Here is a 10,321-nt window from a genome sequence, read left to right as displayed (position 1 = left end):
TCAATTCTTTTTGCTGTCTTGGCTCTTTTTCTCACTCTTAAGAGCCCAGTGGATGGCCTGTATTTGCTGTTTTATGTGGCCTACTGCATTGCATTAGCTTGCTGTCCCAAGGGATTTTTTGAAGGTGGACCCCAAGGCGTGGATGTGGCCATCTTTGTGGCCTCAGCCTTGATGACTCTAATTCACCTGTACAATGTGAAAGCAAGTGCCAAGATCCCAACAGGGAAGGGTGCTGTGAAGGCCCTACTTGCTCGCAGCAGTTTTCTGAAGATTCGTGAAGGGGCTGACCTTCACGCTCCCTACCTGGGGTATTCCAAGTACGCAGATGCAGAAGTACTTGGCTACGCATGCAGTGTCCTCGCTTCTTTTGCTATAACAATGACAGGAGACCCCCAGGCTCCACTTGCTACTGTTGTAATTCCATGGGTAGTGGTAGCTGGTGGGATCCTTAAGCTTCTAGGCGGCTCGGTGGCCTTTGCCCGGGGTAAAACCTTGGAGAGCAGTGTCTTCATTCTCTATGCTGTCATGTGGATCATCTGGGGCTTGACAAGATATGGTGGCCTCTATGGCACTACCAGAAGCTTCCACGCAGCGGTAGGCATCATTGCATTCATGCTTTTCAATGGCTTCATTGTCTTCTGCACACTCTTCTTGAACATCGCCTGGTTCTTTTACTCCCTCGCTTTCTTGCTCATCGCTGTCAGCTTCTTGCTGGATGCCATCCATGCTCTTCCAGCTGGCTATGACATTGCTGCCACTCTCATCTTTGGCCTGGTCAGCTTTTACTGCTTCCTGTCTGCCCTTTTCAACAGCATCTTTGAGGGCTCCTGCTTACCAATGGGTAGGCCCATTGTGCAGCTTAGTGGTGTGGGGGGAGGAATGACCAAGTGCCTTCACCTGCCTGCCAGGAAAGCTTCCTCAGTCAAGAGAATTGCAGGTAAGGGAAATACCTAGGGCATAATGTGGGGGTGGAGGGTAAACTCTGGGAGGTTTTGCAGGAGAACATTATTAAAAGAACATTTTTCCAATCCAGATGTGGAAACCACGATAATCTGATGACATTTTGACGAAGGGGGCCAAGCTACAAGAGTCATTAGAAGCTAAATACACTATGGGTGAAATAGGACCAATTCCTTGATAGGAGCTGGGTTTAGCAGTGAATTTGCTGCTGTCTCTCCCTTATCATATCACTGTCTGCTCATCCAATCTGAGATACACGAATCCTCCAGGCTGGGGCTACCACTGAAAGCTTTGTACAGAGAAAGCAGGGCAAATGCATGGTGCTTGCTCTCTCCACAGGGCTGAATGACTTCTGGCCCTGATGAACGTGGCCCAGAACTCCCCTAAATGCCAGATCTCCTCTTGGATGAATGCTAGAAAATGCACTGTCAGAGGAAAAGCTTTGTTAGTTGGGAAAAGGAGATGAGAGCACCGAGTTGGCTGTTTTGCCTGTGACAGCTCCTCCGTGAATTACAGCCCCTCACTTCTAGTCACTCAAGGGGTTCTGCCCTGTTCACATGCCAACAGATATCCTGAAGAATGGAGGGACTTGCGGCATCCCCACAGATACTGTGTATGTGCTTGTGGCAGCCTGTAATCGGCCCGATGCTGTGGAGAAAGCTCACCAGTAAGTATTTGTCTTGCTGCCCCAGTGAGGGCTTCCTTGGCTAGCCTAAAGAAGCCTGTAGGACTTAGAGCTGCTACTGAGTACTGGCTACAGCAGCCATCGAGAGCAATGAGACACATAGCTTAGCCTTCATGGGAACAAGGTGATGAGCCTGGGGGAGAAAATCTGAATGAGGAAAGGAGGCAGTTGAGCTGGAATTGTCTTCTAGGGTATTGAAGGCTCCTGGCAGGTCATGAAGCCAGGTAGCTTGGATATCACAAGGAAACCCAAAGAAGTGACAAACGGGGCAGGGGATTATCGTACATATTTGTAGGTACATATTGTCACAACCAAAACCCCTCTCGTGTTTGACAAATGCCTCTAGCTGTACTTTTGTAAGCAGCCGGGACCCCTCGTATTGGTGGGTTTTCCTCAGAACTTGGGCAATTGGGACTTGTACCTATCACTACGAAAGAAGCTAAAACTTTGATGTGGAGTAGACATTCCTGATTGGGAATAGTCATTAATGTCCCTTCCTCTCAGGTCATCTGTTGAACAGTCCTACTTTTACTACAGACTGGTGACCTGGGGCAGACCCTTCACGCGTTGTCTTAACTCTAGGCCTCGCCAACACAATTTCCTTTTCAGCTTGAAAATAAATCCCCATCTTACTTCCAGGCTCATTTTTCTTGCCTCCTTTCCAGGTCCAAGCGCCAGGCTCAGGACCGCCCCATGTCACTCTGGATTTCTAGCCTAAAGCAACTGGAACCTGCAAAGCATTTGTTCGCTCCCCTCCTCTGGGACTTCATGGAGGCTGCCTGGCCATCTCCTATTAGCTTGGTGGTTCCCAGAGGTGAGGAAATGCTGTTACTTCCAAGCTCTCTGGAGACCTTTGGCTTTGAAACTCCAACTTTAAGTCACGCACCCCTGCAACACCACGTGCTCCGTGGCGATAGTTCTGGTAAGATCATTGTGTTCGGACTGATGTACATCCATAAGTGCCTTGTGACTCTTCCTTGTGCAGGTGAATGGGTGGACTTCCTGGGAATGAAGGACTCTGCTAAATACGTCGGTACCCCTCAGAGCATTGCCATCCGCATCCCCGACTGCTCTGTCACCACCCACCTCATCGACTTGGTGAGTGGCCGGAGCGCACTCATCCCAGCAGCGCTGGCGACCGGACCTTGCCATTCCACTGTCTAGGGAGCAGGCTTGGTGTCGGCCACTAGCACCCAGGTCCTCTGGCCTGCTGGAGGGGAGAAGGGTAGTGAGAGGCTGGAGCACTCTGTCAGCCCCCTTGGCATGTCACCTCTCCTCTCTTTTTTCTTTTCTCAATGAAGTGAGTATCCTAGCATGTTCACTCCCATGTTTGGGGAGTGAAAAGTGCTAAAATGAGTAACTCCTGCAAGAAAAATATCATTAGGAAGGGGTGAGGTATGCAGGCAGCTGGTAGCTGATTTTCTTGCAGAAAAGAGGGTAAAAGGAATAACCACCAGGTCAGAAAGCCAGAAAAGATGTAATTAACAGACACTTTGTCTGATTTCCTACATAGAACACTTCTGTTGCAAGCACAGGCTTATCTGAAGCCAGAATAACTTCAGAAGGTCCAGAATGTGGCCGGAGGAACTGTGATACCCTGCATGTTCTGCTCGTTTCTAGGGCAGACATTGTAGGTCTTTGGCAATTGCTGCTGGTGAAAACCAAAATGTTCTTTCCTGACCAACATCAGCAAACCCCAGTTCAGGAGGGTGTTAGTCACTCGTACGCAGATTTGGTGGGACTGTGGTTGCCTGCACAGTAGGTGTGAGTCACACCTGAGTTCTTTTTAGAGTCACAGAGACTCACGAGTGAACTTCAGAGTTCCAGTCATCTGCTTTATACAGCAAAACCTGCTCAGAGCTTTTATTCCCATTTTTCCGTCACCAGGTTGGCCCCATTGTGGTCACGTCAGCTAACCCAACGGGGGAGGCAGACACAACACACCACAACCAAGTGTACGCCAAGCTGGGAGACAAGGTAATTGGGGCTCTGTGTCTTTTCATTCCAGCTGGTCCCAAAAGATGTGGGGATGGAAGAATGCAACCACTTTGTTTCCAGTAGGCCAATCAATAGATGATATCAAGACTCTGGGAAAGCATCTCATTAAAAAAAAATCTCATGGACACTCCTCATGTTGGTGTCATAGTGAGAGAACAGTGTAAAATACAAAACTTGGTGGGAAACCAAAATTCTTCTGATTTATACAGTATAGTTGTGGTTTGGCAACGTGAGTTAGTTCATCTTCCAACACAGAATGATACGAGCAACAAAAAAAAGCTTTTTTGCTTACAAGCAATAAAACCACTGATGCCTGAATGCGCCAGGGCTCCAGCTGGAGTGGAGCTGTCAGAACACGGGGGATTCCCATCTAAAGCTGAAGCTGGTCTAAAACTGGTGCCAAAGCTCTAAATGTTCTTGGCTTTTAGAACTTTCATAAGTCCTGGCCATTCAAATGACTGTCTTTCATTTCACTGCTAAAGCCTGAGTGTACTACATTTTGTATATTCGTGGCAGCTTATGTGAGGGCAGTTTTAAACAAAAGCTGGTACCTCTCTTCCACCTCTAACTCCTCAAAAATCTGGTTTTCTACACATTTGCTTTGTGGATGGGACTTCTTCAAAGCTCCTCAACTGACATAAACCTGTCTTTGCTGTACTGCTAACCTACACCCCATAGACCTCTCTCTCTCTTTGCTTTTATTAAGTTCATTCATTCCACATTCAGCCCTTAGTTAGTGTCAATACAGTGGGGTAGGAAGGAGCAGAGTTGCCTTTGATAATAATTACCTGCTGTTGAGAGGGGTAAACTGCCCTCTCTTTTCCCAAGTGCCTGAGGGGAACTTGGTGTGAGCATCTGTTGCTCTTCAGGTGGATGCAGTTCTTTGTGATGGGCCTTCTCCAGAGAACATTGCCTCCACCGTTGTGGACTGCACCAAAATTGACAGTGGAAACATAGGTTTCTTCAGAGTCGGTATCATCCCCAAGTCTCAGGTAAAGTTAATACTGATTTTACTTCTGCTCCCTTTCTCCATCTCCATTAAGTGGGTTTCAGGCTGGGGGTTTCCTAGTTCCATAAGGAGGTGAAGAAATCTGTGATAGCATGAGGAGTTATCATAGGGTGGTGTGAAAGAGCAGAAAAACAGAGCTCCGTGTTGCCTGAGTCCTGACCCTGCCTCCAGAGCACCGCTGCACCTCTCCGTGCTAAGCACGTTGCTGGGGAATGTGCAAGGTGAGACTGATGGGTTCGCGGAAAGAGCTCTGAGATCCAAGGTCACGGACCTCCATAGGGCAGGTCTCCATTTACACCTGTCCCAGAGACCTCTGAGCAGACAGAAACGCTTAGTGTAATCCCAAGGCTGAGCCCAGACACGTAGCTTGAAAGAGAATAGGGCATTATTTCAATAGCTGGAGAAGAAATCAGTGCTTTCCCCTAATTACCAACCTGCTCACAGGTGCTGCAGATACTGGAGCAGGTGCAGAAGAAACACACGTTGGTTCCTAACAGTGGCACTCGCACCGCAAAAGGCCAGGAAAAACATCTGAATCATAGCCCTGCTGTGCGCAACGGGGTGGGCATGGCTGCCTCGGAAGAGACAGCGCCGGCGCAGTCCCCCGATGACGGCTGCGAGAACCACACTCGCTTCTGACTCCCGTGCAGGTCAAGCGGTTACGTGCTCGCTAGGAAGGTGTTTGCTGGAAATGACATGTAGTTCAAACTGGGGAATGGGAAAGGTTTCCCAGCTGCAGGGGTGACTTACTCATCTTTCTATGGATACTGCTAAAATATCCCAGTGCAAAGCTGACTTACAAACCACAGTCACCCAAAAGTATAATTTTCACTTACGGAGACTGCCAGCTTTCACTGAAGATCACACGTGACCAAAGAAAGTGTTATATTGGTGACGGACTGGCCCCAGAGTAACAGAGCTTTATTCCTTTCACTGGGAGCTAATACCTTTGGTTTGGGGCGCAGAGTAACATGAAGTGTTTCATAATTACACGTTGGGGGGAAAACGCGGCATAAAACTTGAAGTGGGAGAGGGAGACGGGAAGATGTATTCAGGTCCTGTGCTGATGAGTACAGTGGACTTTCTCAAATAGGTGAGGCAAAGCATGGCCTCGGGAGCTGGGGCTGTCTTCTGATATGTCTTCTCAAAATGGAGGTCGCAGAACACAACACTAAAAAGAAATGCCATTATCTGAGATGCCATTTTCTGTATTTCACAGTCAGTGTGAGGGTGGAATTACCATTTTGATGACTCCAATAATATCTCCTTAGAAGTGCTGGAGCGTTATGGAATACCCTCCCTTCCCATGTTATCTTACGCAGAGTATGAATTTCGGGAGAATCATCGGCACTGCATTTGAGGATGCTAGAAGCTGGTCTCTTGCCTTATAGCCTAACTGTACACATCTCATGGCACGTTTCCTCCAGAGTGCAGATTTGGTGCAGAGTGGTAGCTGCTGACCAGGAGGAGGTGAAAAGAAGTTTCAAACCAACGTGAGGAGTTTTCCTTGGCAAAAACTGCATGGCTGTGCAGTTAGTGGCTTGTTTAGCCTCTGAAAACTGTTGATCTTATTCTTACCTGACTCAGGTGCAAGGTGCTGATCAAACTCCAGCTGAAACCAATGAATTGATCCATTGATTTCACCTGAAGTTCTGCTGGAACTTAAGCATAAATGCTGTGCAGTCAGAGAAGCTTAATCTCTGTGAACTACGGCAAAACCAGGTCTTCTCAGCTTGTTCTTACAGAACTGGCTCTCTTCCTGCAGAGAAGGAAAATGCCGGATAATTAAGTTCGTTAAATAATTTTGCTGGTCTACTTACTGTATCTCTTTGGAGTTTATTAAAACTGATTTTTAGAAAGCAATAAAATATTTTCAATAAACAGCCATATGTCACACAGGACTGTGCTATCATCTGTGGCAAGTACCTGGAAAAAACCTTGCGGGTCAAAGGGTTGTGGATTTCAGCATGTCAGGGTTCCTGGTCCTGCACGGAGGGTCTTAGGAGGGAATCAAATTGCATCACTTTCCAGGGTGGGGAAGAGGAGGGAACGAGAAGATAACTCTTAAGATCAAGCCCCTGGTGCCAGCTCCCTTGCTGAGGAGTGCTAATGAGCTCACGAACACCAGGGCTGAATTTCACCCCTTTCCTTAAGTCAGTAAAAAAACCCCACGAACACTGAAATCTGGGGGAGTGTGGTAAGGAGCATTAATCTGGAGAGGTGCTGAAGCATCACAAAGCCTTTTGCTGTGGGAAAACAGCCCTGGCTTAAATATACCAGGGATACTGCTGCCCTGTGCTGCAAATAATGATACATTTTAGCGTGCCGCAAGTTAAAAGTGGTTTAAAAAGCTGGATTCTTCACAAGATGCCTCTCCTGGGTCCATTTTTCCTCTTTCACGCTCTCTCCGTGGTGCTTGATCCTTACAGAAAGTTTTGATGTCTGTATCAGGACACTGGGAGAACATGCGGGGGAACCGTTTCTCACTTTGCTGAGCGAGGTGCAAGACGGGGAGATATTTCATTTAAGCTCAGTCCTTGTTTGACCCCACCTGCAGCTCTCCTGCGTACAAGCAAACTGGAAAGAAACAGTTTAGGGAGGAGGAGATGGAAATGGGATGTTTCAGTTTAATCAAGGCAAAAGTTTTCTAATATTTCCAGAGTTTTCCCAGCATTCAAGGTGAAGAAAAACACTTTAAAAGAGAAGTGGAGAGAGAGGAAAAGCCACTGTTTTAAGTGGCAAATCCAAAACACTTTGGTATGAAACAGTTGAGACAAACATTTGAACTTTTTTCAGCATATTTTCTGAAAAATCACAGATCAAATCCATTTTGAGGTATTGACAAGAATTTCTCAAATATTTTCATCACTCTCAAAATGTAGGGTTTAGTCAGAAATGGTTGCCCGGCCCTCCTCAGAGGAGACTCTCATTGAGGCCTTCTGGTGCAGCTCCTCTCCTGTCCTGCTTAACGGGAAGGGATTGCTCCATTGCAGTGTACCAGATGAGAGGGACAGAAAGGGACTTGGGGTCCTCAGACCTCCATCACAGGAGGAGTTTGAAGTGACTGAGGAAAACCAGAGACTTCTGAGAAAGGCCCATTTTGGTTGCATTGTCAATGCCTTGGAGGCCTTTAGGCCTGAAAGGTCACCCTGGGAGACAAAATAATATCTCATGAATGGGCCTCTTTGTGAAATAGCCAACATTTTAATCCCACTGGGGTTGGAAGCAACCCAGGAAGAAGGGCTGTCCCACCTTGATTTTGCCCTTTGTGGAGTCCAGACATCTTGTGTCAATGGAAAGAAGAAGAAGGAAAAAAAAAGAATGGAAAATAAAGAAGTGTATTTTCCAGTCACAGGAAAAAAACAGCTCACCCTTCTGAGAATAGAGCTGTGCCATAGGAACAGGAACTGACTCAACAACATCTTCGAGGATGCGTGTTGGTATAGTGGGTGGACCTGATACTAGAGTGGGTAGAGTGGTTCAAAGAGGAAGGACGGCATCACAACCACCTCTTGAGTGAAACCAGCCGAGCAGAAGCCTTGAGACATGGGCAGAGTCATGAATGTCCCTTGACCACCTCCAACTTAAAGAAACACCAGGAACTGGGAGCTCTGTAGGGACAGAGTCCTTTCCTCTTCGGTTCCTGCTCCTGAAATATGAAAGTCAAAGTCTGCCTATAGCTTGGGATGGGACATGAGGTGGAGGAAAAGGCAGAAGCAAAGTCTTGCTTAATTGGGTGATCAAAACCCTTTGATCTTGGCATTGTTGAGGGCACAGCATCTGAAAACACAACCCGCAGTGATTTTATGTCATACTCACCTTGCCGCATTCTTCCTGGTGCCCCTCCCTATAACATCAAAGGCCTAGGGCTGTTACTGCAAAATGACCAGATGATCTGGTTTGTCACTTTTTGGGGAAATACCGAGAACAACAAAGAAACAGCATATTTCAAGATCTTCAGCTGCTCCACAAAATACAGCTTGGATTTACATACCTGATAGCTGAGTCGCGGTGCCCAGCCAAGAGCCGGACAACCCCTAATGGCCTAGAGTCATCTGGGAGTCCCTGGCGTTCCTGCCAGCTGTAATACTGAATTTACGGAGCTGCTCTGAGCTGAGGCTCAGAATAAGTCGGAACAGAGATAGCTGGGTGACAGCAGCCAGGCACTTAACCAAAGCAGAAAATAACTCTGTTAAAGTTGTCTTTTGTTGCATGTCTCCCTCGTAATTCACGGCGCACCTGAAGTTGTCTGGTGTGGAACAGCAGTAGAGAATTTATCTACCTAGTGAATAACAGCAATTGTGTAAAAAATCTTGGGGGAAAAAGCAGTGGTCTGGAAATTGAGCTTCTTGAGTCATAACAAGAATTAATGGGATTAACTTCCAGTTGTGACTCCATCATATTCTTCCTTTCTGCCCCGACTAGAAAAGCATCTGGTGGCTCCAAGACTTTCGTCTCCTCTTTATGCACGACACTGTCATAGCTGGGGCTGAGGAAGGAAAGGCTCTGTAGTAGCTGCATCTTTGGCCACGGACCGGCGGGTTTGACAGATCACTGTATTCCCCTGCTCCATTTCCACGGGTCCTGGCATCTCACTGCCAACGGAGCTCAGTTTAACCGACCACGTGTGTGAGGGCTTGTGTTCAGCTCAGTGGCTCTGTGGTGTTTGTCTGTGACCTCTGAGGGAGGCGATCCTGCACCTCCAGCTCTGTCGGTGTAGATGCCTAACCCAACAGTTCTCTGTTTAGATCCAGCACGCAGCGGTGGGGCGTGAAGGTGCACAAAGACAACCAGGCACAGGACCCAGCCCTCCGCACTGGTTCCTGTCTCAGGGAACTCAAGGGATCCCACAGCAGGACCGCTGTGGGTCCCCAACTTCTCAGCCCCATGGACTGGATGGAGGAAGACAGGCAGAAAGTGCTGCAGAGCAGTCAGTGCAAGGGGTCATGTTGGGGGGCTGGATGGGGAGGTCTATCCTGTACATCCAGTTCGGCTCTGCCTCTGGGCATGGTTCTGCAGCCGTAATAAATACCTCAACTGAAAAGCCCATGTCCAAAGGCTCAGAAGTGTTAGTTCTTGTGAGAATGACCTTTTCATTCCTTCCTGGAAAACACAAAGAGAAGGTCTTACTCGTGTTATTATCTCTTCCTAGATACCAAAAAAGCAGGAATTTCAACAAATTCTTCTGCTCTGACCTTGAGACAGATGTCAGGGTTCAGAGAGTTATCCTGAGATAGATATATGTCTCAGCAGCTGCAGAACAGAGACACAGCAGTCCCTTCAGGACCAGCCATGCCCAGGCACCTTTGAGGAACCTCACGTTCTCCACGTACTGCTGCAGAAGCAGAAAAGTCTTTGGCCATCTCGCAAGGCAGCCTGTCCTGGCTCTATGCAGCTCTCAGAGGAGCAGGGGTTGTAGGATCACATCCCGAATCTAGAGACATTCTCTACCTGAGCACTTCCATTCTCAGACCCTATTTTTCATGTTATCCACCCAGCAGGAAGTAACATGGGCTTTTCATAACGAGGTATTTATTGCCGAGTTTCAGTAAATAGCCAGCTCTGAATTCCCTCTCTGACATACCACCAATTACGGGAGGTACTACAACAAACTTCCTCCTTTGACCTGACTGCTGGTTCACACCAAACAATTGCCCTTTTATCTGCTG

At 47.7% G+C, this 10,321-nt stretch overlaps 1 protein-coding gene across 1 annotated transcript in view; it reads left to right on the top strand.

Annotated features, from left to right (window-relative positions):
- Positions 1–5,354, top strand: part of LOC103925899 — an 8,674-nt gene extending 3,320 nt beyond the window's left edge. The window contains exons 3-9 of the mRNA XM_009334701.1: positions 1–937; positions 1,528–1,627; positions 2,311–2,459; positions 2,631–2,743; positions 3,533–3,622; positions 4,513–4,635; positions 5,097–5,354. The exon at positions 1–937 is cut by the window's left edge and continues 752 nt beyond it. Of these exons, the coding sequence (XP_009332976.1) occupies positions 1–937; positions 1,528–1,627; positions 2,311–2,459; positions 2,631–2,743; positions 3,533–3,622; positions 4,513–4,635; positions 5,097–5,291 (1,707 nt within the window). The 3' untranslated portion in view covers positions 5,292–5,354. The remainder of the gene's footprint in view (positions 938–1,527; positions 1,628–2,310; positions 2,460–2,630; positions 2,744–3,532; positions 3,623–4,512; positions 4,636–5,096) is intronic.
- Positions 5,355–10,321: the final 4,967 nt, after the last annotated feature.

Source organism: Pygoscelis adeliae, unplaced genomic scaffold (genome assembly GCF_000699105.1).
Source record: "Pygoscelis adeliae isolate BGI_AS28 unplaced genomic scaffold, ASM69910v1 Scaffold412, whole genome shotgun sequence".
Lineage (NCBI taxonomy): Eukaryota > Metazoa > Chordata > Aves > Sphenisciformes > Spheniscidae > Pygoscelis > Pygoscelis adeliae.
Note: the sequence above shows the minus strand (reverse complement) of the source record. Positions and strands in the feature narration are given on the sequence as shown.